This window comes from Neolamprologus multifasciatus, chromosome 10 (assembly GCF_963576455.1).
Source record: "Neolamprologus multifasciatus chromosome 10, fNeoMul1.2, whole genome shotgun sequence".
Classification (NCBI taxonomy): domain Eukaryota; kingdom Metazoa; phylum Chordata; class Actinopteri; order Cichliformes; family Cichlidae; genus Neolamprologus; species Neolamprologus multifasciatus.
This window is the reverse complement of record NC_140448.1, coordinates 5,657,793-5,685,729: the sequence shown is the minus strand read 5'-3', so window position 1 is coordinate 5,685,729 and position 27,937 is coordinate 5,657,793. Positions and strand designations below refer to the sequence as shown.

The 27,937-nt window shown below is 42.9% G+C and overlaps 3 protein-coding genes across 5 annotated transcripts in view; 2 read left to right on the top strand and 1 right to left on the bottom strand.

Moving 5' to 3' along the window:
* Positions 1-27,937, bottom strand: part of nherf4b (NHERF family PDZ scaffold protein 4b) — a 350,895-nt gene that overhangs the window by 268,872 nt on the left and 54,086 nt on the right. The gene's annotated exons all lie outside the window — the stretch shown is intronic.
* Positions 1-27,937, top strand: part of med13a (mediator complex subunit 13a) — a 139,260-nt gene that overhangs the window by 71,631 nt on the left and 39,692 nt on the right. The window lies entirely within an intron of this gene.
* Positions 9-27,382, top strand: ints2 (integrator complex subunit 2). 3 transcript variants are annotated; one of them, XM_085173999.1, is made up of 25 exons: positions 9-769; positions 2,004-2,312; positions 3,517-3,655; positions 4,059-4,161; positions 7,405-7,518; positions 8,318-8,448; positions 11,092-11,262; positions 11,910-12,130; positions 12,233-12,358; positions 12,558-12,629; positions 13,929-14,043; positions 14,500-14,568; positions 16,415-16,549; positions 16,651-16,827; positions 17,016-17,130; positions 17,882-17,986; positions 18,086-18,250; positions 20,281-20,482; positions 21,695-21,820; positions 24,114-24,315; positions 24,508-24,789; positions 25,315-25,422; positions 25,638-25,743; positions 25,980-26,156; positions 26,933-27,382. In XM_085173999.1, the coding sequence occupies exons 2-25, from the start codon at positions 2,008-2,010 to the stop codon at positions 27,112-27,114; spliced, it is 3,648 nt and encodes a 1,215-aa protein (XP_085030125.1). In that variant the 5' UTR covers positions 9-769; positions 2,004-2,007; the 3' UTR covers positions 27,115-27,382. The 3 variants fall into 3 exon arrangements, with proteins under 3 accessions (XP_085030125.1, XP_085030124.1, XP_085030126.1); XM_085173998.1 differs by lacking the exon at positions 9-769 and adding an exon at positions 795-1,362; XM_085174000.1 differs by lacking the exon at positions 9-769 and adding an exon at positions 1,384-1,633.

Here is a 27,937-nt window from a genome sequence, read left to right as displayed (position 1 = left end):
GTAGCTGACCTCAGGTTTAATCTGATTTCTTTTTTTAATCCGTTTATTTTTCTTCGAGAAGAAAATGAAAGCAAGACTGTGAGCACATCCCTTTATTGTAGCGCAGCTCTCCGTACTCCCATTGGCTGAGGTCTGCCTCCTGGCACCACTTCTGATTGGTTATGGACACATTTAGACCACTCCCATTTCAGTGTGAAAGTAAATGTGTGGTGTAAATGACCCTGTTATGGATGGCTGCCCGTTGGACATGCAGTGTTTGTGCAAAGAGAAACATGTTCTGTCCGGATGTTTCCTCCATCTACTGATGTTGCTCTTTATCTTTCATATTAGCCAGCGTCTGGTTTGGAAAATTTGACCATTAAAATGTATTTGGTCTTATTTTGAGTGTAGATAAATACATTCAATATTTAATAAATCTATGAAAGTTTATTTTGCCATGTTTTCTTTTTGGAAAATCATGGTTGTTTGCAGTAACCATCAATATCTCTGCAAGCTTGTTACCACACTATTCACATGTGGGAAAGGGCATTGGAATAACCACGCAGAGCCATTGAGTGGGATATCTTGCTTGTAAATTGCTGAGTTGCCCCTGGGTGGCATGTAGTAGCAGCTGGCAGTTCATTCTTTTGATAATTTTCTGCATTTCTTCTCGCTGTCAGCAACAGAGGGATAAACGGGTCCTGCTCTCCGTTTTCCTTCACTTCTCACCAACTGCTGTCTGTATATTCTTCAAAATGTGGAATTTATTCTGACACCAGAAACTGTTTGGGTAAGTACAAATCAAGATTAAATGGAGTTAGAAATGGGCAGGAATCTAAAAGCCCTAATATCTCATCATAAGCGGTATTTGCAAAACATTAGTGTAATCAAAATACTACATATTATTATTTTAACATTTCCACCAGTCTGGCATAAGCTAGAATAAACCGTTTCCATTGTTGTCTGTCCGTTATAACATAGTCAAACTATAGAAAATTAAAGCGTGTGTAATTAGCTGTAACTGTGAAAGAATAGCACGCGCCTATGATCAGAGCGCTCGCAGCACGCGCAGCTGGAATAGTCTTTGTTCAGTCATCGCTGTTTCACGGCACCGGCGACAATAGTGCTTTTGCTTTCACAATATCCACGGTGTTCCCTGTGGGTAACGATGAGATTTAGGGTATCTATAATGGAGTGAAAGTACCAAACAACGGCAAAGACGTTTCCACAAACGTGCCGGCACAATCCAGGACAAGTTCCTCTGTTATTGACTTGGGGCTCTCCCAGATCGTGCGACCGCGGGGGCTGACGGTACAGTCTGACGTCTGAAGGCCTCCGCAGTGATAACTGTTTAAAACAGTACGTGTCATCTTAATGAGCCAGGTAAGGGCGTTCTTGTGAATTCGTGTATTTATGTTACACTTACTTTATAGCTTAGACGGACCCGTCAACTCAAGGTTGTCTTGTGACAAACTAGCCTAGCTTTTAGCTCTTAGCTTGCTAGTAGCATGCTAAAAGTCTTTCCAGAAGCGAACTGAATGAGTGTTAGCTACTGCTAGCTTATATGTAGCCTTAAAAAAACCCGGCTAAGAGTTCGAGCGATTTTAGCCGAAATCCTGGTGCTTTAAAAGGCATATATTAAAGATTTCTGCAGGTGAGTCCAGATGATATTTTCACAAGGACCCAGAAAACACTAGTTCATGTATTACTCCCAGCAGTTGTTAGCATTTGCTTCAGTTAGTGGTTATAGACGGCTGTTATCTTGTTTCTTTAGTGGCGTGTAACAGCTTTTCTGTTTGTAGTGACTAAACCTATGAACAAGTTATCAAACAAAATCATTACCATCAGCGTACAAGTTACTCTCGCGTTAAAAATGTATATCGAGGAATAAATGGTCACATTATGACAACCGTTAGCTCTGTAACTTAAAGTGTATGTACTGTTGAAAACAGACTAGCAGACTGTAGAAAAAAATGCATCCAGTTTTCCTCTTTAAACTGTCAGTTTTGTCTTTTTCCCCCAAGGTGTATGCACGGAGCGATGGGAGACAGTGCAGGGCTGCAGTTTGTCAGCTCCTATGCTTTTGAAGCCATGCAGAAGGTGGATGTAGTGCGCCTGGCTGCGTTAAGTGATCCGGAGCTGAGGCTGCTGCTGCCCTGCTTGGTGAGGATGGCGTTATGTGCCCCCGCTGATCAGAGCCAGTCCTGGGCACAGGACAAGAAGCTTATCCTCCGCCTGCTCTCTGGGGTTGAAGCCGTCAACTCCATTGTAGCACTTTTGTCTGTTGACTTTCATGCCTTGGAGCAGGATGCACGGAAGGAGCAGCAGCTTAGGTATGACTTATTCTCACATGGTAACACTATATACTGGCACAGTAGTGGGTTACAGGGTGGGAAAAGCTGCTTATCGGGTCATACATATACAGCTATATTTGTTACTGTGTTAAAAAAAAAAAAAAAGCCTACTTGGAGTTCATTTTAGCAGTATACATAATGTATAGGGGTGCAACGATACACAAAATTCATGGTTTGGTTCGATACTTTGGTGTGACGGTTGATATTTTTTTTCGATACAAAAAAATGTTCATTCTTTTCTAATTTATCATTTATTAAAATTATAAATATATATTTTAACTCAAACATACAGTTTTTAAATTTAATGTTGCTGAAACAACAAAGTAATAAAAAATAAATCTATCTGATGGAGAAATCACTCATCTTTGGAAAAGAGAGTTTATCACAGAGAAATGGCTCTTTCCAAAATAAAAGCTCTACTATACGCTTCTTCTGGGCTATATTCTCAGCAGCATATTAAACATATCAGGTCCCCATAAGGAGAATCATGTGCTAACGGCTGTCTAAATGACTCGGCTAAAGTTTGTAGCATGCGTGCTTGTTGTTTTTGTCTGCTTCCACTTGTCTTTGCACGAGGATGATGTCGGAGTAAATGTGCAGTCATATTCGTTGTGTTCCCACTAGTGCTGTCAGCGTTAATCTGAAATGACGTTAACGCCACAACACGGCAAATCTCCGTTAACGAGCTACCATGGATCGCCCCGTCCGTGGGGCTGGACGGCGTCAACACGTTAGCGAGCTAACTGCGCTAACGAGCTAGTTCCCACCCATGTAATTGAGCATTGCTGGCACATCCAACATACTGTTTTACTTTAGTCCATGACACGCTTACCTTCAGGGTCATACGTCACATGAAAACCAAAATAGTTCCAAACGCCAGATCTGAATGAGGGTGGGGGAGGTTCAATTTGCCATGTTGCAACGAGCTTAGCTTCTGTCTCGCTAGCTTGCGCTGCGCTCAGTGGATCTGCACTCGACAGTGCAGCCTAGGCGGAGTAGTCGAGCGCAGATCCACTGAGCGCTCAACACAGACAGCACCGTCAGAAGGAAAGTTGATAAAATAAATTAAAAATTTTGTATTGTTCGATACATATGCGTACCGAACCGAAAGCACTGTATCTAACGGTTCAATATCGATACGAGTATTGTTGCACCCCTAATAATGTACTGTCTCCTCTGCTAGGCACAAGGCAGGTGGCTCTAATGCAGAAAGCATCCTGGTGTCACAGCTGCAGCACGGCCTAACTCTGGAGTTTGAACACAGTGATCCCCTCAGGAGGCTCCGTCTGACCCTCAGTGAGCTCCTGGCTATCATGAACAAGGTACAGTCAAAGCTCCCCTTATAATCTCTGAACACTGATGATGACGATGATAACTGAGCAGCCGCGTTGTAGAAATGTGGAACAAACATGTCACGTATACCTGAGACAGCTGTGTATATGTAAAGAAATGAAAGTATGAATCATATTAATGAGTGTCACCTGTGGACTACAGAAACAAGATTGTGCTGCTTTCTTTAACTTTTCATTAACTTTAACTTTAACTTCATTAACTGAAGTTTCTATCAGAATTACGACTGAATCTCTGCCAGCTGCTCTCGCTTGGAATGAAATTAACTGCGTCTCAGTGCTGCTGTTGTCCTTTAGTAGATCCATCTTCATCTAATAGGGTGAGTTGGGTGACGCATCCCTGTGGCCTGTTTCACATTCCCGTGTTGTTTCTCAGGTGGCAGACTCAAATGGAGAGTTTTTCTTAAAGTCTTCTGAACTCTTTGAAAGTCCTGTGTACTTGGAAGAGGTTGCGGACGTCCTCTGCATTTTACAAGCAGGTAAAAAAGAAAAAATATCATTTTGTTTGCAGGTACATTATAATAGCATTGCATTTAATGCAGCAACATTCAAAAACTAGAAAATGCATTTTCTGAAGAAACTGCAGTGTGAATGCTGATAGTCGAATGTTTTGAGCTGAAATGAAACAATTGCTGAATGTTAAGTTAAAAATGTTGAATGAGCTGATTAGGGATGGGTATCGTTTAGGTTTTATCCGATACTGGTGCCAAACCGGTACTTTTGAAACGGTGCCGGTGCTTAAACGGTGCTTAAAGAATGGAGAACACAAAATTGGTCCAAAAACCTCTCATGTTCAGCTGTTTTTTTGTAAAAAGATAACAATGTTAGCCTTTTCTGCAGCTATGGGGCATATATGGTATCACTCTTGGCTGGAAGCAGCTTAAACAATGGAAAAAACACAAACTTTGTCCAAAAACCTCTCATGTTTAACTGTTTTCCACTTTTTCTTTGGTCATTTTAGCCTTTTTGTCCAGGGTGAAGGGAGTATCTGCCATCAAACAAGAAGACAGCCGCATGTAGCTATGATGGTGTTTGCTAGTTCACCTTACATGCATTAATGTAATAACGTGGTTAGCCTACTCAACGTAAATTACACACGAACAACATTAAGCTACTCACGCAGAGAAGAACGGCTGCTGCTGCATCATCATCCTCATCATTTCTGCTACACTGGCAGGGCTAGGGGCCAGGACTCTCCTCTTCAGGTTTTTGGGGGATGTTGCTAACTCCGGTCCGATAACAGGCACCACACCCGCAGTAGATGTGCTCGGTGTGAGGTCTCGCAGCAAGCTATCAAATACGGCGCATTTCTCGGCTTTTAAAAAAACGCTATGCGTCGCCAGGTGTTTCATCAGATTTGAGGTGTTACCTCCTTTGACAGTATCACAGTATCAGCTTAAAGCACTTGTTGCAGCTGCTGAGTTTGCATCTTTTGCTGTGAAGTACAGCCAGACTTTGACCGCTTCGCCTTGGACATTTTTAATCTGTAGCTCTGCTCTAAAAGAACGTACGTACCTGGACCCGCCTACTATCCTCGGAAACGTAAAATGATTGGCTAGAATCTAAAGTGTATCACAGCTCAGGAAAAAAAAGCACCGAAATGTGCGCTGCTTTTCGGTCTGGTTACTACAGTTTATGTCAGAACCACTGGATACCGGTACCCATCCCTAGAGCTGAAATATACTGAATAATTCACCTGAAAGATAAACTGTTGAAAGCTGAAGTTCACACAGAAGAAGTTTCAAAGTTTGAAAGTAGATGATGTTAAAATGTACATTAGAAAAAGCTGACTAAATTTTTTTTAGAAAAACAAAACATCTGAATGAATATTGAAGGTTCATATTCTTTTAATCACTGAATGACTGAAATGTGGGAAATTCAACTACAGACAGGTAAAGGGTGTCGGTTTGTTACAGGGGTGCCACTCTATGCTGCGGAGAATGAATATGATTATCTGAAATTCCTCATAGAGACTCAGCGTCAGCCACCAGTTCATGTTCTAGACTCTGGCATTTACACTGACTATCTCATTGAAGACGACTACAAGCAACAGCGCTGGACAGATAAGACTGAACAACAATTTCAGTACGAGACAGGATATCCATCCCTGGAGACTCGATACATAAAACTTAAACGTCTCGAGGACCTCGAACAAATAACAAAGGTTAGACGAGCACCAGAAGATGGCCAAAGCTTATTTGTCAGCTTAATTAAAGAGATGTTGGCCTTGGATGCACACGAGCGCATAACACCCTTGGAGGTTCTCCGGCATCCCTTTTGCAACCCTGGCCTCTCTAACAGGTTCCCATGTATTGACATTGAGAGAATCTCCAGAAGGGAGAAACAAAAGTGTGGATCATTGGGTCAAGCTACATCAGACGAGGCGAGAGTGACGCAAAAGAGAGGAGAAAATTTCGGACTTAATGCCAACGTCCAATGGTTTGGCAAAGGAGGGATGTGCTGGAGCCTTCCTCGTTTTTATGAGGAGCTATCCACACAGAGACCACCTGACATTGGTAATCCGTGCTTGGGGCAATGCTTTGGGACTCATGTCTGCTTATCAACTTTCTTGTGTCAATGAGAAGGAATTGATGCAACTGCACAGAGTTCCCCTCAATGACAATTGTATATTCATCCATCAACGAGCGTCAAGTGTGGAGATATGGAAATCCAGGCAAAATCAATAAGGACAGGAAGATCGTGAACGCCAGCATTAGAAAGGCTGTCGACCACTTTGCTGGAGTGATTATTGAGCATCAATGCTTGAGGTTTTTCAACAACTCCATTCTTTTACCCGACAGAGTTCATTTAAACCAGAAATGCACTGAAAAGCATCCGCTCGGCGTCTTCAGTCACCTCACAGAAAACTTTCCTTCACAGTCCAGAAAACCATATGTTGTTTATTTTAGGCAATGTGAGCAACACAGAGCTAAATTGTGCTCTCATTTTCCTTTTCTTTTGCCTCTCACCCCCCAACCAGTCATGACCGATGGCTGCCCCTCCCTGAGCCTGTTCAGTCAGAGGTCTCTTCCTGTTTAAAGGAAGTTTTTCCTTTCTACCGTTGCCTAGTGTTTGCTCTCATAGCGGATCATTTGATTGTTGAGCTTGAATTGAATTGAATTGGATTGAACAACATTTTAAACATACAGGTGAGAGGTTCACGTTGTAGGGAGCTCTACAAAATCTACAAATAAAAAAATTCTCATTAGCGGCAAATCAAAATAAAGAAAAACATCTCTTGCTGCTCTGTTGGGAACGTGTTAAAAACATGCTGAAGCTCAAACACTAATTGTTTACAGCACTTTGTCATGTAGCTGATTTCTGCTTGAAGAGCAGTCTGCAGCCAGCCACTCCCAAAGCCTCACAGCCTTTTTCGTGTAAAAGGCAGTGAGTTGCCTTTTGATAAATACAAAATAGGCAAGGCAAGTTTATTTGTACAGCACAATTCAACAACAAGGTGATTCAAAGTGCTTTACAGAGACATTAGAAACAAAAACAAATAAAAAGCAGGATTTAAAATTGATTAAAACAAGCAAACCCTTTTTGATAAATACAAAATAACTGAAAAATCGAAATAATCGAAATAATAATCCACTGCTCCCGAGAGTTCAGAAATAATGCAGCATATTTAAAATAACAAATATTTCTGTAAATCTAGTCTGAAAAGAATCCGTTTCCTTGACTTTGCCGTCTGACGTGTGTTTGGATTTTCTCCGTCGTAGAGCTGCCGTCGCTCCTGCCGATCGTGGATGTGGCCGAGGCTTTGCTTCACGTCCGCAATGGTGACTGGTTTCTGTGTCTGCTGGTTGCCAATGTTCCTGACAGCTTCAATGAAGGTAATTCATCTGTTGCACAACGCTGCACATTCTGTCAGCAGATAATGGAAAATAGAGTGGCTGATTAATTGACAGGAATAGTTGGATATAGTCAGTCAGTGTGGAGGAAACAGGACCTGAGATTACCTCAAAGGTTTCTCACTGTATTAGATTTACACACTGATATCTACAACTATATGTGTTGTTCTTAATTCTGTTCATGGCAGCGGCCCGAGTGTGCAGGCATTTGTCTTTGACTGATGATGAACATTATTATTATGTCACCCTGACTCACGAGAGCCCTTTGAGAGGCTCTCTGGAATAAAACACTCACTGTCTCCTTATCACAGAGTGTCAGAGCCACGTCAGGCGCAGGATGCTGCGTAGCGGCATCATCTGATTCCTTTTGGCTTTGCTGCTGCAGCTACTCTTTCATTGACATGAAAGTGCAATGAATTCATCCTTGGATGAAGTGTTTGTAAGGTTTGCCATGTTAAACACCAGCTGGCAGCCAGACTTCACCCCGCCGCCTCATCAATGGTGTATGAATGATCCAAGAGCAGCACAGATGGAAACTAATTCAATTTCAAAGCGTTGCCATAATGCCAGCTACTAAGTTTACTGTTAAACAACATACAGTGGGAGAGTGAAGGACAAATATGCCAGAGAATTGATGTAATCATGGCTGTTGTGTATTGAAGGACATAACTGGGATCTGGGAGTATTCAGATTATACAGTCTGCATACGTTTCTCCTCATTTGCTGTAAGGATATAGTGAGCAGAAAGTCCAGTGTTTCAGCGTGCCTCTCTGTGTTGCAGTGTGCAGAGGTCTGATTAAGAACGGAGAGCGTCAGGATGAGGAGAGCGTAGGTGGGCGGCGCAGGACTGAAGCGCTCCGGCAGCTATGTCAGATGAATCCCTCGCAGGCTCTCAATATCCGGGCTATGGTGGTAGGTATACTGTTAGTATGAACTCACTTTATTTACAGCATCCCAAAATCATTTATTTCAGATGAGAGATGAGTTCTCTCATCCACTAGCTGCTCTTTCCTACTCTGGATGCACGTTTTCTGCAACATTCATTCTGCTGCCCTGTTTCATCCCATTAATTATGCATGTATAAAATAAAATTAATACTCGCACCAGCACATTTGGAGCATCTGCTCCTTTTTTATGAAGCGCTCTCCTGATTAAATGTTTGGATAGCACGACGGTTGTGTTTGCAGAAACATAGCCGCATTAAATATTGATTGTGAGCTCAATATAATTATTTGCCGTTAAAACATATCTTCCATAATTTTGCAGTTTCTCTTAGTAACAAATTTAACGCGGCACCCCAGCAAAGCTCATCTGTTTCTCTGCCTCGCTAAACGTAGCTGGTGATGTAAGAGTCATGCACAGATTTCAGGAATGAAAATCAGTTTGATAGACAAATGTTTTGCTTACACCACTTTGTTAAATGATGAATCATTTGTAAGCTGTAGACGTTTGTTTGCTTTTAGCTCCTAAACATCACTCTTTGGTTATTATAGACTTGACTAACGACCGGCTCTGCTATGCAGGGAACTATTTTTCTCTGCTTAAATCAACTCACTGATAGAGGGCAGTAAAAGTGAGAGGATTTTGCTGTTTAGTCATTTATGTTGTGGTGCTCTTAGTGATGCTGTCCCCGAGGGGGAGAAATGAGTCTTTTTTTCTATCGCTCATAGAGGTTACAAGGTCGGCTATTGAACAAGGCAGAAGAAATTCGTTGCCTTGCTGAATGATTCATTAGCAGAACTCGTACTTGGCTGGACTCTGTGGTCTCAGACAACAAGGTTTGGGAATTGATGGGATCCAGTGCTGAAAACAATGTCTGGAGAAGGGCAGTAGAGCTCGCAACCAGCAAGGTCAAGTAACGCGTGATGTTAGAAAGTAAACATTAATAGTAGGATGACGAGGAATAGTGAATTTAACCCTTTAAAGCCGGTCAGAGCAGCACGCTCTGTTTTGCATAACTACTTTTAAATCCTGGTAGCTCTGCAACCACGTGAGCTAGCACAATAATGTTTTTTGCATATGAAACCGGAGGAGTTGTACTTACATCTTATGCCATCAGCTTGTCCTCGGTCACAGTTTCCTTCCACATATAGCTTTGCAAAAACTGCATAAAAAGCACTTGCAGCAACAAAAACATAATATTCCAGAAACACGCTTTGCCGATCCGATCAGCTGTTCATAACACTTCCTACGTCCATCAGCACGAACTATCACATGTCCTCCATGACCTGCCCGAAACCTGAAGTGACGTCATTTTTGCGGAAATGTAGTTTTTTTTTACCATCAAGGCCTCATGAGCCTATACTGGTGTTTTTAAAAGTTATCTTTGACTTTATGACTTTCTGTGTGGTTTCTGGGATGCTTAGGACTCATATTGCACTGCTGGAAATAGTTTATTTTGATGCATATGCTGCTTTTTTGCAAATTTGCATTATAATATTTATTTTAGTTTTTCCTGCAGTACATAAAAATTGGTGTATTTCAAAAATAAAACTATGAAGACACTGAAAATAAATTTCCTGTGGTGGGAAACTATTTTGTGGAACTTTTTTGTATTTACAGGTTTGAGGGATAAGCCTCTTAAATTTCTCTAACTAGAAATAAATGTTAAAAAAGCAAAAACAATTTTCATTTTTTTTGTAGTTTATTGCACTTTTTTGCAATTTATGTAATTTCTATGTACTTAATGCAGACATATTATTAAAATTTAGGCTGTAATGGTTGTATTGATGTATAGCAACTTGAAATGCTCCCAAAAATGGCTCCACAGCATGTAAACATATAATATAAGCTCTGGCGGACTTGGTTCTATGGTAGGTCTTAAAGGGTTAAACAACAATGATATTTCGTTTGCACAGGAAAAGAAGACGACACTAATACAGCAATGCAGGCTTGTATTAGAACAACACCCATATTGCTAGTTCCCCCTTTTTTTTTTTTTAAATTTCCTTTATTTTCAAACCTTGTTTTGGCTCATAATCACTCACTTAGCAAGACAGCTTCTTTGCTCATGTTTCCCCTCAGTAAGAAGAGCTATACAGGGGTCTTGAGCTCCAGTCCTCGAGGGCCAGTGTCCCTGCTGCAACACATCTGAATACAACTAGTAGGTCATTAGCAAGACTCTATAGACCTTGACTGCATGCTGAGGTGGCGACCTCTGACCCTGCTCAAGTAAATGTGTTTGGAACAATGTAATTCTAACAATGCTTTTATTGCACCGTGTTCATTCAGTCATGAGCTGCTGTAACATGAATCAAATGGCTGAATTGCCACCTCAGCATGCAGTCAAGTTCTATAGAGTCTTGCTAATGACCTACTAATTGTATCCAGCTGCAGCAGAGACACATGGAAAGGTTGCAGGACAGCGGCCCTCGAGGACTGGAGTTCGAGAGCCCTGAGCTATACCTTGGAGACGCGAGTCTTTGCAAAGACCGGGAACACATCAGCCCATAGTGATAACCAAACAAACATAGACTAAGTCATTATGAACATGATTAATATTTGATAGCACAGGTGACGCTCTGTAATTGACTGTGGGGGCTCTGTGTGTTCCAGGTGGAGGAGTGTCACCTGCCTGGTTTGGGTGTGGCTCTCACTCTGGATTATAAACCAGATGCAGCAGATGAGGCAGTCAGTCCTCTTGTGTCTTACGTCAGCGGACTGCTGCTCGGCACCAATAGCAAAGTCCGTACGTGGTTCAGTATGTTCATTCGCAATGGACAACAGGTAAGGCCCCGGTTTGCTCTCGTATTTCCTGACAACACATAAACAGTCTCTCCTTCAGGTGCAGGAGGTGGACCACCCAAAATGTCCTCGACATGCTGGATTGTTCCTGTGATGTTTTTAAAGAACAGGCAGGAATACAAACACTCGCTGACATTCAAAATGAGATCCTGGTGGGAGCATCTTTCTTGTATTACTCGGTGTTCAGCGCTCGAGTTGGATTGCCCCAAATTTAAGCTAACATTCAAAATATCACAGCAGATATAAAGGAGATCACGAGTCTGTCTATCTGCTGGCATTTCTTGCAGTTTATGGAGCGCAGACACGCTTGAGTCAGCTTTTCACTGTAAATGTCATCATTTGTTTAAATTTCCCTTTCATAAAATGTTGGGCTTTAGGCGATAAAGCTCCCTCTGAGGAGGAACGGAGCTTCTGCTCGGCATTGGACAAATGTCCTAAAATGTTCCTCTACGTTTATTTCATTTGTAATTTTTTCATAATTATTTCCTGGCAACTTGCTGCTCATGCAACGAGTCAGTTAATGATCATAATTATCAGATTTGTACATGAACTTGGGCAAACTTTGACCAAGGCCCAGCGGTGGAAGCATGAAAGTTAAACGGTGTCCTCTCCTCACTCGATCCTGCCAGCGTAAGAGGGAAAGCAGCTCAGTGCTGTGGCAAATGCGCAGACAGCTGCTGCTCGAGCTCGTCGCCATCCTGCCGCGTTCGCGCAGCACCCATGTGCCCAATAATGGCGACATGGAGGAGGAAGGAGGCTCGGGGTACTCTGGCCTCAGAGAGGAGCACGTGGTGAAGGCCAGCGCCCTGCTCCGACTGTACTGCGCCCTCATGGGTATTGCAGGTCTCAGGTGAGTCAAAGGTCATGATAGCTTTTGTTACATTTGATTTTATAATCAATATTTAATGCACTAAATGTAACAATGTATTTTAATGGCTGTGTTTGCTTCCAGACCTACAGATGAGGAAGCAGAGCAACTACTGCAGCTGATGACCAGCCGGCCTCCTGCCACTCCTGCTGGCGTTCGCTTTGTCTCCTTGTCCTTCTGCAAACTGCTGGCCTTTCCTACTCTAGTCAGGTACATAAAGTTTATTGACTCTTACTTTTAGATGTCAGCCAACACAAACAGGCCAGGGATCACAAGCTCTTTTTAGCTGCCCGTGGTCTTGAATTTTGATTTGCCCGCTGCTTACCAAAAAGCCCTGTCGGTGTTTTTTGGCATTAATAGTATTCTCTTTATATGTTGACTGAGCATTATCCTCTGTGTGCCTGTGCAGCACTCCAGAGCAAGAACAACTGATGGTCATGTGGCTCAGCTGGATGATCAAAGAGGAGGAATACTTTGAAAGGTAACAATAAAAAGACACGACGCAAAAGATTAGAGAGTAAAATTCATCACAGGAAGCTGTCACATGTCACTGTTTATTGTGACACACACGTTATTGTACTGATTTTATATGTCGTAAGCTTTAAATGTTCATCACATCAGCTGTAATAGGATGATGTCTTTACAGAATTAGTCTATAATGCAACATAAACCCACATGTTAGATCCAGTATTAGTGTTCTGTGCTGATCCTGTCTATGCTGTGAAACATATACACAGCTGCTGGTGGTGGTGACCTCCTTTCATATGAAGAATCAGCAGATTTGTTTTTAAAAAAATGTAATTTAATTTTCTTAAATTAATTTCAGGAAGTAGAGCCAGCACCATTCACCGAGTTTGGTGTCGGTATAAGAAAAAGGTGCTGAGCTCTTTACATGTCAGCTTCCTCGCCAGTTTTGATTGGTTGTAACTGGTGCTGACATCGACTGGTATATATCTGACATACATAGATAGCTGTATGGTGTCTTTTCTACTCCTGCCATCCATCTCAGGTATTATTTTTAAACAACCACAGCATACCTGTCCTAGAAATATGAATTGCTAACCAGCTACGGCTAAAACCAAAGCTGCCTGTAGGCTTATCACAGATTTCTGTTTGGGCCTGTTCAGTGTCTTTTTCATGAGATCCAGGATCGCAGACATGGACATCAGAGGGCACTTTAAAGTCAAGAACCTCATTTTGAAAATTGGACATTATTAGTCAGTTACATTAGTTATGTGCATCTCCAAGTTTGGCCCGTTGTTGTTGCTCCAGTGCTGATGATGCAAGTGACAAGGATCAGTGGATTCACGCCGGATTTGAACATTCCTTTAATTCAGCTCTGATAGATTTTAGTGCCAGATGAAGAGGGATGAATAAGGAAGGGCAGATAATCTAAGGATGCCTATACACACTCTGTTTCCTTGACCAAGTGACCAAGGAAACAAAAACGTTCCCAGAAGAAGTTGAAAGTATTAAATCATCTTTACGTATTGAACTCGTTCCTCTGAGATTTGTTTTTCCTGTGTGAAGTCTGACCTGTTTCAGCTCCTTCAGCTTTGAATATGAATCCGTGTTTTTGTGACTCCATAAAGCATAAATCTGACAGGTTTGTCTGACTAACCTAAAGGCTGTGAGAGGAAGGTTCGGGTGTGTGGGCTGATGTAACGGTCATAATCACTTTTATTTAAATTCTGTCCTGCAACATGAAGGCTTAGCGACAAACCTAAATGTCTTCTCTCACTTGCCTCTCCTGCCTGTGTGTTTGTCTTCCTCCTTACAGCGCCGCAGGCGTATCTGCTTCTTTTGGAGAGATGCTATTACTGGTTGCCATGTATTTCCATAGCAACCAGCTCAGCTCCATTATTGAGTTGGTGTGCTCTACTTTGGGGATGAAGGTAAGGTGGGAGGGAGGCAGTGATCAATACATCAGTCTGGCTGACCAGCCACTGGCCCCTTCTTCTGCTGCAGCAGTGGTGCATATAAAGACTACATCACTAATGAAACCTTTGCAGCATGCACGTATCCAGCTAGCTGCTCTATACCCTGCAGCCAGTTTTCAGTGTTATTACTTATTAAGTGCACTATTGTTTCTTGTCTGTGTGCTAAGTAGTTTCCCTGTCTCACTGTATTTCCCACTAAGATGTGTAATGTAATTGGATTTAGAGCCTGTTTGTTTCCACCCCCAGGGCAATCCTCTCAGTTCAGTGTTGTGCTTGCCATGTAGAATTTTTCTTATGAAATATGAAAAGAGGGAATTACAAAATAGCAGCGCTGCTGCCTACAGGCTGTTTTCACTCACAGCGAGCCTGCCACTCTGGATGCTTTTCATAGTTTTTGTGTAATTCCTGCAGATTGCCATCAAGCCCAGCTCACTGAGCAAGATGAAGACCATCTTCACACAGGAGATCTTCACTGAACAGGTGTGTATGTGTATTACAAGTCCATCATTGTGTATTGTTACTGGGCAACCACCGTTTTTGTCAGTGATTTGATGTAGATCAACACCTCCATCCTTTCAGGTTTCACTGTTTACTATCAGACCAATGGGGGGGGGGGGCTGCTGCTGAAAGCTTTTTCATAGGAAACACAGAAAGTTTTGACTTTGATATCTTTAGGTTATTACTGCTTGACGTTGGCAAACAGAGTTGTCACACCAGTATAGACTGTTAGCATCACACACATCTGTCTGTGTCATGGGGTCAGCTTCTTAAACAGTGTTATTAGAGAGATCGGACACCTTGAGTCTTGAACCAGTAAATCCCATAATGGCAACGATGGTTGGATAGTTTTAACCCTATTTTGTAGCAAAACCTTTTAAACTGTTTTTTTCAGATTCAATTTGATATTAAAGTCAGGAGCTACTTTTGGCTGCTCCCTTATTTCCCAAGGATCGGCATATTTGATTTGGCACACATTTGATGCCCTTTGCTCTTAATGATGCTGCCCGCCCATTTATCTGGCATTGGGACTAGGAGTGCACTTGGCTGGGGTTCATCTCCTAACAGAATTAAATTAACCATCATTCACATATATGGTGAATGTGTTAACCAATTCAATTCAATTTTATTTATATAGCGCCAAATCACAACAAAAGTCGCCTCAAGGCGCTTCATAGATACAGAGAAAAACCCAACAATCATATGACCCCCTATGAGCAGCACTTTGGCGACAGTGGGAAGGAAAAACTCCCTTTTAACAGGAAGAAACCTCCAGCAGAACCAGGCTCAGGGAGGGGCGGGGCCATCTCCTGTGATTGGTTGGGGTGAAAGAAGGAAGACAGGATAAAGACATGCTGTGGAAGAGAGACAGAGGTTAATAACAGATATGATTCAACACAGAGAGGTCTGTTAACACATAGTGAGTGAGAAAGGTGACTGGAAAGGAAAAACTCAATGCATCATGGGAATCCCCAGCAGCCTACATCTATTGCAGCATAACTAAGGGAGGATTCAGGGTCACCTGGTCCAGCCCTAACTATATGATTTAGCAAAAAGGAAAGTTTGAAGCCTAATCTTGAAAGTAGAGATAGTGTCTGTCTCCTGAATCCAAACTGGAAGCTGGTTCCACAGAAGAGGGGCCTGAAAACTGAAGGCTCTGCCTCCCATTCTACTTTTAAATACTCTAGGAACAACAAGTAGGCCTGCAGAGCGAGAGCGAAGTGCTCTAATAGGGTGATATGGTACTACAAGGTCATTAAGATAAGATGGGGCCTGATTATTTAAGACCTTGTATGTGAGGAGCAGGATTTTGAATTCTGGATTTAACAGGAAGCCAAAACAGGAGAAATCTGCTCTCTCTTTCTAGTCCCTGTCAGGACTCTTGCTGCAGCATTTTGGATTAGCTGAAGGCTTTTCAGCGAGTTTTTAGGACTTCCTGATAATAATGAATTACAGTCGTCCAGCCTGGAAGTAATAAATGCATGAACTAGTTTTTCAGCGTCACTCTGAGACAGGATATTTCTAACTTTAGAGATGTTGCGCAAATGGAAGAACGCAGTCTTACATATTTGTTTAATATGTGCGTTGAAGGACATGTCCTGGTCAACAATGACTCCAAGGTTCCTCACAGTGTTACTGAACCACTGCACCACGGAGCAACTATATTATTTCGATAATGATTCAAAACATAGAAACTTGGCCACAGATAACGGTTGGGCCCATGTAAATGTTCCTGTCAAGGAGCGGTACAAAAGAAATGTGGCACAAATGTTTATAGTCTTTACATTTCTGAGCTGTTAACAACAGTTGTGTGACTTTGGCTGTGCAGGTGGTTACAGCTCATGCAGTCAGGGTTGCAGTGACCAACAACCTAAGTGCCAACATCACAGGATTTCTTCCCATTCACTGCATCTACCAGCTGCTTCGGAGCCGAGCCTTCACCAAGCACAAAGTGTCTATTAAGGTAATGCGCACAACGTTATGGCTGATTGTGACTATTGCGTAACTTTGTGCTACTGCACAGTAGTTTGAAACTGTGTTGTTGCCCTTGTGTGCACCTTCTAGGACTGGATCTATCGCCAACTCTGTGAGACAACGACACCCATCCACACCCAACTTATTCCCCTAATTGATGCTTATATCAACTCCATCCTTACTCCAGCTTCCAAGGCGAACCCAGAGGCCACCAACCAGCCAATCACAGAGCAGGAAATCCTCAATGTCTTCCAGAGCTCTGCAGGAGTAAGTCGCTTCCAAAGCTAAATCTGCACCCTTACAAAACACCAGTGCAGTGCATTTGATGGGTTATTGTTAGTTTTGTTTGAAACATAATTACACTTTCATAATCCATAATTTTGCTCACTTTGATCTTCGTAGTTTGGAAATAGGTTTGTAACCGTTATATCCATGTTTGCTGGTGATCTCTTTAGCAAGCGGATGGTAGTCGAGCAGGACGGCAGCGCTACTCTATCACCACCCAACTGCTTATCCTGTACTACATCCTGTCATATGAGGAGAACCTGCTGGCTAGCACCAAACAGCTGGGTATGTACGAGGCTGTTTCCCAACAAAAACACTGCGATGTGTTTGGCTTCCCTTTGTGCTCTTGGCTCACCTCCCTCCTGCTTCTCATTTTCTCTTTCTGTGCCTGTCTGAATTGCATCCTTTGTCATTTTCCTCACTGAAGAATGCATTGTGTGGATGATGAAGGGAATTTGTCAGCAAGTGAGAAGAAAAAGGAACCTTTTGTCCTCTGTTAAGTTGTAGGAGATGCTCTGGATGTGCAGTCATTCATCCTTTTCTCTCTTGGCACTGAGTGTTGGCTGCTTCATAGAGAATAAATGGTTGGCTGACAAAGAGCCAAGTACAATGGCTGCGGGAGCAAAGCTAACTAGGACAGCTGTAGGTTAGATTGAGCATTAGCAGTTAGCCTAGTCAGTGTTTATTCTCTCCCGTGACGAGCTCTCCTCTTGCCCTTCATTAGGCCAGATTTATGTGAGAGTTTATGCCCATCTCTTTAATTGCTGTGTTTACCCAAGTGCTCTCTCAGCCTTCAAGGAAGGAGTAATGAAGCCCATCAGCAGTGGTAATGAACCCACGTCAATGAAAAATCACCTCAGCTTCCCGCACGCATCGGCACAGCGGCTCTGGTGTCCTCACACAATCAAATAAAACATTTATCCTCCATCGCGTCCTTATTTTGCTTCACATTTTCACTCTGTTTAGTATTTAATTTAGTATCGTTGCTGTGATCCACTCACTCGTCCTGTTTTCCTCTTTTTCTGTTTTTTTTAAGCCCTGATGCAGAAGAAGCCAAAATCCTACTCTGCAGCCCTGATGGACCAGATCCCCATTAAGTACTTAGTTACCCAGGCCCAGGGGCTGCAGCAGGAACTCGGGGGTGAGAGTCACGTTTGGCTTTTTCTTACTAAACACATGGAGAAAAGGTAAAAAATATTTGATTATTGTAGACTGAACGCAGTTTCTTCACTGATCCCAGGTCTGCATTCGGCCCTACTAAGACTGCTTGCTACCAACTACCCACATTTATGCCTCGTGGAGGACTGGGTGTGTGCGGAGGAGGTGACCGGTACCCTGCCCCTGTTGAGGAAGATGATGCTTCCCAGCAACACCTGTAGATACACCCAGAGACAGCTTCACCAGGGTGAGCACAGGAGATTTAAGATGTAGCTAATCAATACTAATGTATTGATTAGTATTGATCAATACATTGATCAATGTATTGATCAATGTATGTATGTATTAAAGAGAGAAACATTTTAAAGTAATAAAAACCCAGACAGATAATTGATTGCTTTACTAGCACCATTGACGCTAATCTAGACGTCACAGTTGGGCGAGTGAAATGCCAGATTATCTGTCTTAGGTTGGAATAAAATCATTTATCAATCTGTAATCTTTGAGGTTAATCTTTTATGCTGTGTTGATCCCACAACTGCTGAAGGATCAACAGTTTCAGTAGATGTCGGTGACGCTGCACGACAAACCGCAGAGAGCTGGCGTCTCGTTTATTTGTGTTTCTCTGATCTTCAGTGTAGTTTAAGTTTTTGTTTGAACTGAGTGATGGTTACATAGTTGTTGCGGAGCCTGTCTCTTAACCTGAACAGCTTACTCCATTTGTATGCCGTTATTTTTGTGCCACTATTCTGAGCGCACGTAAAAAAAGTTTGCAGGTGCAAGTGTCGTATTTTGAGGAGAAATTTATTTTGAATCTTTTTGATTCTAGCTGAAGTCCGGGACTAATCGCGTTCCTTTCCCCTTCTATACGGATGTACTGTAATTGGTCCAGCCCAAAAACAAACAAAAATGAAACATCACCATCGGCCCACCGGGAAAATGTCCAATGGCCAGTCCAGCTATGCGGTCAGCTGGTGGGTAACAGGCATCTCTGAAAACGTCAGAGCACTTATGCAAATATGTGACGTCCTGATGAATCGAGCAGATATTTGAAGTTTACACAGAAACATTCTGACATGAAAATATCTTAAAAGTTTATTTTGTGACCCAGAAAGATTAATATTTCAAACTCCGCCCCTCTGTGCTCCTCTGCCACTGCCTCGTTTGAGTTTTGGACAAATGCATTCTGGGATATTGCATTTCGTCATTTCGAGCTGATTGGAGACCAGAACAGCCAATCAGATTTCTTTGCATCCAAGTCTGTGATTGGCTGGTTTTGTGGCACAAATATAACGGTGTAGAGGAAGAGTTGAGCGCGCACGGGCAGAAATGTTGAGAGCGTGAGCAACACGTTGAGAGAGCGCGAGCAACACGTTGAGAGAGCGCGAGCAACACGTTGAGAGAGCGCGAGCAACACGTTGAGAGAGCGAGAGCAACACGTTGAGAGAGCGAGAGCAACACGTTGAGAGAGCGAGAGCAACACGTTGAGAGAGCGCGAGCAACACGTTGAGAGAGCGAGAGCAACACGTTGAGAGAGCGCGAGCAACACGTTGCGAGAGCGCGAGCAACACGTTGCGAGAGCGCGAGCAACACGTTGCGAGAGCGAGAGCAACACGTGGAGAGAGCGAGAGCAACACGTTGAGAGAGCGAGAGCAACACGTTGAGAGAGTGAGAGCAACACGTTGCGAGCGCGAGCAACACGTTGCGAGAGCGAGAGCAACACGTTGCGAGAGCGAGAGCAACACGTTGCGAGAGCGAGAGCAACACGTTGCGAGAGCGAGCGCAACACGTTGCGAGAGCGAGAGCAACACGTTGAGCGAGCGAGAGCAACACGTTGAGCGAGCGAGAGCAACACGTTGAGCGAGCGAGAGCAACACGTTGAGAGAGCGAGAGCAACACGTTGCGAGCGCGAGCAAATGCAAAAACTGAGTGAGAGGAGCTGCTGTTGTGTGTGTGGATAATAGCAAACACTGAAATACAGTTTTTGCACACAGGAATGAATTTTCTTCACTCAAAATAAATTTCAAACACTTGCACCTGCAAACTTTTTTTACGTGCGCCATACATTTGTAGGATTTAATCTGTGATTTACATTTTTCCTCTCTGACTCTTGAAATGCATCCATGCTGCTAAAGGAATCTGTTGATTAACCTCAACGGACAATCGCACGATAATTCTCAAGTGTATTTATGATATTGTGCTGTGCACTTGTTGTACAGTGATGGAGATGCAGCCAAAGCTTCGTACCTCAGAGATTAAAGCTTGTTTTCCTCCCAGCCTTCCAGAAGTTGCCGTCAGGTAGTCCCAGGCTGATGCGTATCCTGGAACATTTAACGCTGCTTTCACCCGGAGACCTGATCCCTTACGCGGAGGCCCTCACAGCCAGCACGGCTCTGCTGCTGGAGCCTGCTGTGCCTCGTCGTATACTACAGACCGTCAACAAGCTCTGGATGGGTCTGAACACCGTGATGCCCCGCAGGTACGTGCTCCGGACATGCAGTCAGGAATTTGTGCCTTAAAGCATTAATGGAATCGCTTGAGTAACTAAAATTGGTCTAAAGAATTTTCTTGTCCTCACTAATTAGAATTTGACATCACTGAAGTGAATGAACCCCCCACCCCCACCCCCCCGCTGCTACTGCTGCTGGTTAAATAATAATTATACATGTTTCCAGTAAAAGGCTTACAGGGCTGTAGAAACCTGTAGAGCAGCAGATGTTGCTCTTAACTTTCAGCTGTCTGCTCAGTGATTATTGTATAAACAGATCAAAGACACTGAGGTGAGCGACTGTGTGAACTCTGGACAGATGAGGTTAACCTCACGCTGCTGCAGGGCTCAAAGGAGCACAGCTACCAAAAGGAGCCTGTTACAAGACGAGCTCAGGCAGGAAGACTGAGGGGGAGATGTAAGGGAGCGTGCTAGCGGGCCGTCGTTATTACCGTGTTGTTTGGAAAATACGGCGCACTTAAAATCAATCCTTTGATTTTTCTGAAAGTCGACAGAGCCCCTTATAATCCCGTGTGCCTTATGTATGAACTCTGGTTGTGTTTACTGACCTCGAAACGATTTTATGTGCACGGCACTCGAAAATCTGTCAAATGTTTCAGTGCGACTTTGCTAAGCTACGAAGCCGCACCGCTTGATGGATTGTTGGAGCATTACAGCTATCGTAGGCGGAGCCTCGTGGAGTGATACGTACTGTGCTTCAACATAATATTACCGTATTGTGTGTGTATAACCTCTTTTTAACTTCAGTGGATATTATACATGGTTATGCTGAGGATATGTCGGCCAGTTTCCACTGGAAATGCCTTTTGGTTAAACTGTCAGTGAGGAATTTGCATTTGCACTGTTAGTTTATATAACTTTAATGCAGATAAAAAACAGCTGCTTGTTTAAGTGAAAATATATTAGTATAGTGTCAATTATATCGTCAGTTATATCGTTATCGCAAATTTTCAAATGTATATCGTGATAAATATGTTTGGTCATATCGCCCTGCTCTACTCTGAATATTAATCTTGGGCATAATACTGTCAGTTTGACTTTGAGCAGTTTTAATGTTGTCCCTTAACAAGGCAGTATTTCTTAGTCTTAGTTACGTCAGAGTTCTTTGAAAGCCGGTACAGTCGGTGCTTCAGTTAACAAAACTTTGTGTGGTGGGAATGAAATTGTGTGTCTGTGTCACAGGCTGTGGGTGATGACGGTAAACGCCCTCCAACCTTCAGCGAAGCTGCTCAGGCAGCAGAGGTACACCCAGAACGACCTGATGGTCGATCCTCTCATCGTGCTGCGCTGTGATCAGAGAGTGTACAGGTGACTACAAAAAGCCACGCATGGACTCACACATACAGTCTCAGACGTGTTGCAGTAGGTGGGCTTTCATGTGGTCCACGTTTTCACTGAACGCAACTAAAGAATTTCTTCTTATACAAAAGATGAACCTTTTATGACCGCGCAGCGCGGGCACGCTCTGTTTTCTGTAACTATTTTTAAATCCCGGTAGCTCTGCAACCACGTGAGCTAGCGCAATCATTTTTTTTGCATATGAAACCGGAGGAGTTGTACTTACATCTTATGCCATCAGCTTGTCCTCGGTCACAGCTTTGCAAAAACTGCATAAAAAGCGTTTGCAGCAACAAAAACATAATATTCCAGAAACACGCTTTGCCGATCCGATCAGCTGTTTGTAACACTTCCTATGTTGGAATTAGAGATGGACCGATCCGATATTACGTATCGGTATCGGTCCGATACTGACCCAAATTACTGGATCGGATATCGGCGAGAAATAAAAAATGTAATCCGATCCATTAAATATCAAAAAAGCACCTCACAAAACTTGCTACATGGCGTAACTCGGCTCATAACCGTAGCACGTAGCAGCAGTGTGCATCACGTGATAGAGCGGCTGTGTGTATTTGTAGCCTTGCTAGCAAACCAGCATTTCATCTCCGAGGAAGTTTTCCCAGAGAGAAGTAAAGCAAGTGTGTAAGTTCATCTCTGAATGTTTGTAAAGCATTCCAGCGTTGAGCTTAACAACCATACCTGGAGCGACTGCCTCTCTCTCTCTCTCTCCTGCTGCTACTTCAATCGTGAAACTGCTTAATGATCAGCTGATCGGCTTTTCTGTCACGACTCCGTCTCTTTTCTTTGTTTTTGGCCCACTTTGCACCAGAAAGAGGAAACCAGCGGCTGAACAACAGCAGCACTATTCAGCATGATCAGCTGTTGTTAGAATTTATTTAATATTATTTCTACACCAGGATCTTTTTCTACAGCTGACGTAACTGTGCAGGGGCGGATCTAGCAAAGTTTAGCCAGGGGGGCCGATAGGGCATGAACAGGGAAAAGGGGGCACAAAGACATACTTTTCTTTCTTATTCTCATTTAAAATGTCTAGCTTTTAATAAATAATTATCTGAATCTTACACCCAAAGTTTTAATCTGATGTAAAATATATAGAAGTCCATTACTGTATATAGTAACTGTTAAGTCTAATATACCCTAGTAAGCTATAGTACTTTTTCCTTTGGGAAGATACCATCTGTGCAGTTCTGTTGAAGAAAGATGTTGAATCTATTTAATTATTCTTGAAAAATAATTTATTTCTGTGCATTTTTCCCCTTGCATCAAATTAAATTTGATTACATCGATTAAGCATCATGAGGTGGAGGGTGGGGGGTGGTTCCCTATTTTTTTTTTTTTTTTGCTGGGAGTTTGCAACCCTATTAGTTTGGTTGCTTAAAATGTTTTTCTAAGTACTCTTTAAAATACCAGAATAGGGAGGATGGAGCAGGTTTACGTTTATTAGATTGATCAGTGTTGCTGAACTATGAAATATTTTGGGCGCAGTGTATTTTTTACATACAGGTATAACAGAATAGCTTTAGTGTTGTTGTTTATTTAAACTTGAGTATAAACTTATACAAAATGCAGCAAGATATTAAAAAAACGTTTTATTGATTAAAAAACACTATATCGGATTCATATCGGTATCGGCAGATATCCAAATTTATGATATCGGTGTCGGACATAAAAAAGTGGTATCGTGCCATCTCTAGTTGGAATAGACGTCAGCGTGAACTGTCGCATGTCCGCCATGACCTGCCCGGAACTGGAAGTGACATCATTTTCACAGAAAATGTATTTTTTGTCCTGTAGGGCATTTACAAAGATATGCAGGTATTTTTAAAATTAATGTTGAGTTTATGCCGTTCTGTATCGTGTCTGGGAGGCTCAAACTCAAACTGCTGGAAATAATCTGTTTTGATGCTGTTTTTGTGCAAATTTGCATCATAATATTTATTTTCATTTTTCCTGCAGTGTATAAAAATTGGTGTATTTCAAAAATAAAACTATGAAGACACTCAAAATAATTTTCCTGTGGTGGGAAACTAGTTTGTGCAACTTTTTGTTATTTACAGTTTTGAGGGATAAGCCTCTGAAATGTAGTTACTAAGGACTTAATGCAGACATGTTATTAACATTTAGGCTATAATGGTTGTATTGATGTATAGAAACTACAGCATGTAAGAATATAAAGATAAGCTCTGGCAGACTTGGTTCTGTGATTAATTGTCAGGTAACACTATTTGTTTTTGGCCAGGTGTCCTCCTTTGATGGACATTGTCCTCCACATGCTGAACGGCTACTTGCTGGCCTCGAAGGCCTACCTCCAATGTCACCTGAAGGAGACGGCCGACTTTGATCGACAGAGCCAGACCGTGTCGAGCCTCGGTGTGCCGGGACAACCGGATACGCCGGAGGTCACCAGGGAGGAGCTAAAGAACGCTCTTTTATCTGCGCAGGTCATTTAACCCTGTTTCCTGCATCACGTTGTTTCTTCATCCCCCCAAAATATCACACTGCAAAATTTGCAAATCTTATTTTTATGTGAAATTTCGATCTTACTGGTGTTTCAGTAAAACAAAAAATGCAAAAAGACACTAAAGTGTGACGGCGCAAAGTCATTATAAATCCATGTTTTTGTCCAACTGCAGGACAGCGCAGCAGTGCAGATTCTTCTGGAGGTGTGCCTGCCAACCTCTGAAGAGCAGCAGCTGGGGGCCACCACAGACAGCCTGTTGAGGAGCATTCGGGGCCCCGTGCCAGGGAAACCGAAACAGGGAAGCCTGGGGCCCGCAGCCAAGGGGGGCGTGGAGGCTGCGGAGCCAGAGGGAGGTTTGCTCAGCGATTTGAGGGAGGTGCAGTGTCTCATCTGTTGTCTGCTGCATCAAATGTTCATCGCCGACCCCAACATTGCCAAGTTGGTCCACTTTCAGGTAATATATTGTGAAATGCTGGCAGGTTTATGGTGCCATTAGGCATCCTTGTAGCATCCCTCCACATTTTCCTATTGAAAGCATCACAGTCATTGATAATTGATTACACCGTAGAGCAGAAATACCTTCAATGCGATTTTCAAGAAGATCCGAATCATATTGACCCCATTAGTCATCAGATTGTGCCGCGGCGTAAGTAATAAGTGAGTGCAGCGCTCCCAGAAGCAGCAGTCAGCCATATGGTGGACTTCATCAAACCGCTTCCTGTCACAGTAATCCATCCACGCTGCCGAGCAGGAGCTGCCGAGCAGGAGCTGCCGAGCAGGAGCTGCCGAGCAGGAGCTGCCGAGCAGGAGCTGCCGAGCAGGAGCTGCCGAGCTGCTGCAGTGTGCATCGGCACACACGCATGTTTAGCTAGCGCTCATTTACATAGACGACTATTTGAATAAATGAGCTGCTTATTTGCGATTTCTTGCTTATGCTGCTAGATTAATTCCACGTTTCCTGTTTCCTCTCGTCTGCCAGGGTTACCCTCAAGCTCTGCTGCCTCTAACTGTGGCAGGCATTCCCTCCATCCATATCTGTCTGGACTTCATCCCGGAGCTGCTGGCCCAGCCCCAGCTGGAGAAGCAGGTGAGGCCTCCCAACCTCCCTCCCCTCTCTTTTCTGGCGTTCACTCCTGGACTCGCCCTGGGTTTGTGCCAGAGCCTCTCTTACACTGTTGTGCTTTTATTTATTTATTTATTTTCTCCAACCAGCTCTGCTCGCTGCTCTGCTGACTGTTTGCATATTTGCTACATAAATAAATGTATTAAATGTCTCGCTGTTGTTATCGTGTGTCCCTGCAGATCTTTGCAATCCAGTTGCTGTCATATCTGTGCACCCAGTACGCCCTCCCCAAGTCCCTGAGTGTGGCCCGGTTGGCCATCAGTGTCATGGGCACACTTCTTACAGGTCAGTAAACACTCAGGCTCATGCATGTGGTGATATACTTCCTCTTTTAGCATCTGTTCATCATCTGCTGCCTGCACTGTACATGAATCAGCTGTTGGCACACAGATGTTTTCATCCCTGTGTTTAGCTGCCATCCTCTGGTGTTTAGCTGTTAGTGCAACATTATTTCTCTACACTGTAACTGTTTATCAGCCTTGTGTATAGTGTTAATTGTGTATTTGTGTTTTGCCTCCCAGTGCTGACTCGTGCCAAGCGTTTCCTCTTCTTCATGCCCACCCTGCCATGCCTGGTGGCTTTCTGCCAGGCGTTCCCGCCGCTCTACGATGACGTGGCAGCTCTCTTAGTACAAGTGGGCCAGGTTTGTTCTTCGGACGTGGCCACCAAAGCCAGGGACATCGATCCTTTTATCGCGCGTAAGCATGATTACTCATTTTCTTGGCGGAATAATGTAACCGTTGACACAAAAATATTTTGACCCAAATCGTTTTTGTTCGTCTTTTTAAAAATCCACAATCCAGATGTTGTAATTAAAGCCATCTGATCATTTCTGTCCTAAATGTCTAAGAATTATGAGAAAGACCCTTCATCATTTATTAGCTTTGATGTGTTTGAAGCCTGATGTTGCCTTACACATAAAGACCAAGTGTCTGCTCCTCAGACTGAGGGTGTGAAGCTCTGTATTGGTGTCACTGCTGTTGGATCTGTACTCACTGTGGATGTACAGCTCATGTTTTTCACTGGATCTAGTGAATGTGTAGTAGGAGTATACCTACCATAGACATTTAAAGGTGTTGTCCATGTATGCTACTGCAGACAGGCTTAATCTACTGTGTTTATTCAGCATTTCTGGACGCTTCGATTCAATTCAATTTTATTTCTATAGCGCCAAATCACAACAAAAGTCGCCTCAAGGCGCTTCATAGATACAGAGAAAAACCCAACAATCATATGACCCCCTATGAGCAGCACTTTGGTGACAGTGGGAAGGAAAAACTCCCTTTTAACAGGAAGAAACCTCCGACAGAACCAGGCTCAGGGAGGGGCGGGGCCATCTGCTGTGATTGGTTGGGGTGAGAGAAGGAAGACAGGATAAAGACATGCTGTGGAAGAGAGACAGATTATTGGACATAGAATAATTTGTGTAGATGAGTTTAGATCTACTAAAGAAAACCACTTGTTTTTCACTCAGGCTTGCAGTATCTTAAGGAGAAACCACTGGAGGCTGAGGTCTCAGGAGGACACCCCTGCAAGCTGACGCTACCCCAGAAGACAGCAGAGGAGCTGGGTGGGGCTGACCCTGATGTGCAGCTCTGTTACTGCATAGAGGCCACCTTCATGGACATTATCAGCTGCACCCTTCACGGACTATAGAGCAAACACAGACTCTGGATGGTTCAAAGGGACTGGATTAAACCAACAACTCCAAACACTGCCTCTGTGTTCATGTGCTCTGTGATCATTTGTAGAAAGTACAAAAATGAAAATGTTAAATGTTTTTGGGGGTTTTCTTCGACCTCTGTAAGCATATTTTTTTAACTTTAAGTGCTGCGACCTTTTTTTCTCAGGCACTGAAAAAAAGTTGCCTTCAGATGTGAGAGTTTTGTAATGTATTTGTTTGTAATAAAACAAAGGAAATATCCGTCTGAGGTTTATTCTGCAGTGGGAAGTTTGGATAGATGTGGCATCTCAGCATAAATCTGGACTCCTGCTTCTGGTTTTCTGCCCCTTGGTTATAATTAAGATTTTATTTCTTGTTTTTACTGGAAATTGTTTTTTTATGCAATCAAAAAAAGACCTTTAAATCCAGTTACAGTTAAGTCTTAGGAGTTGTTTAAGTTTTTGACCTTTAAACATTTTGTTTAAGTTCAATCATCTTGATAAATACCTGAAATATACAGAAGAACCGATTCTTGTCAGCTACAATGTTTCCAGTAACTAAAGTCATTAAAATGGTTTATTTGGTTTATAATGAAATCTTTGAGCACAAACATGGTTGGTTCCTTCTAAAACAAGCAGCTGATTTCAAAGACCGATAAACAGCACTTAAGCATATTCACACATTCACACGCTTCAGATAATAACTTTGGGTTATGATTATTAGAGGACCTGCTGCTGGTGCACGTGTATAAAAATACTGCCCAACGTTAAAAATAAAAACGTGTTCAGGCTTAAGCAAAAACAGTGTTTTTTTCTA

Excerpts from the sequence above, each read along its gene's own strand:
- ints2 (XM_085173999.1), top strand. The coding sequence starts at position 2,008 with ATGCACGGAGCGATGGGAGACAGTGCAGGGCTGCAGTTTGTCAGCTCC. Across the intron at positions 17,131-17,881 it reads GGCTAGCACCAAACAGCTGG|CCCTGATGCAGAAGAAGCCA; the intron begins GTATGTACGAGG and ends GTTTTTTTTAAG. Across the intron at positions 24,316-24,507 it reads ACGCTCTTTTATCTGCGCAG|GACAGCGCAGCAGTGCAGAT; the intron begins GTCATTTAACCC and ends GTCCAACTGCAG.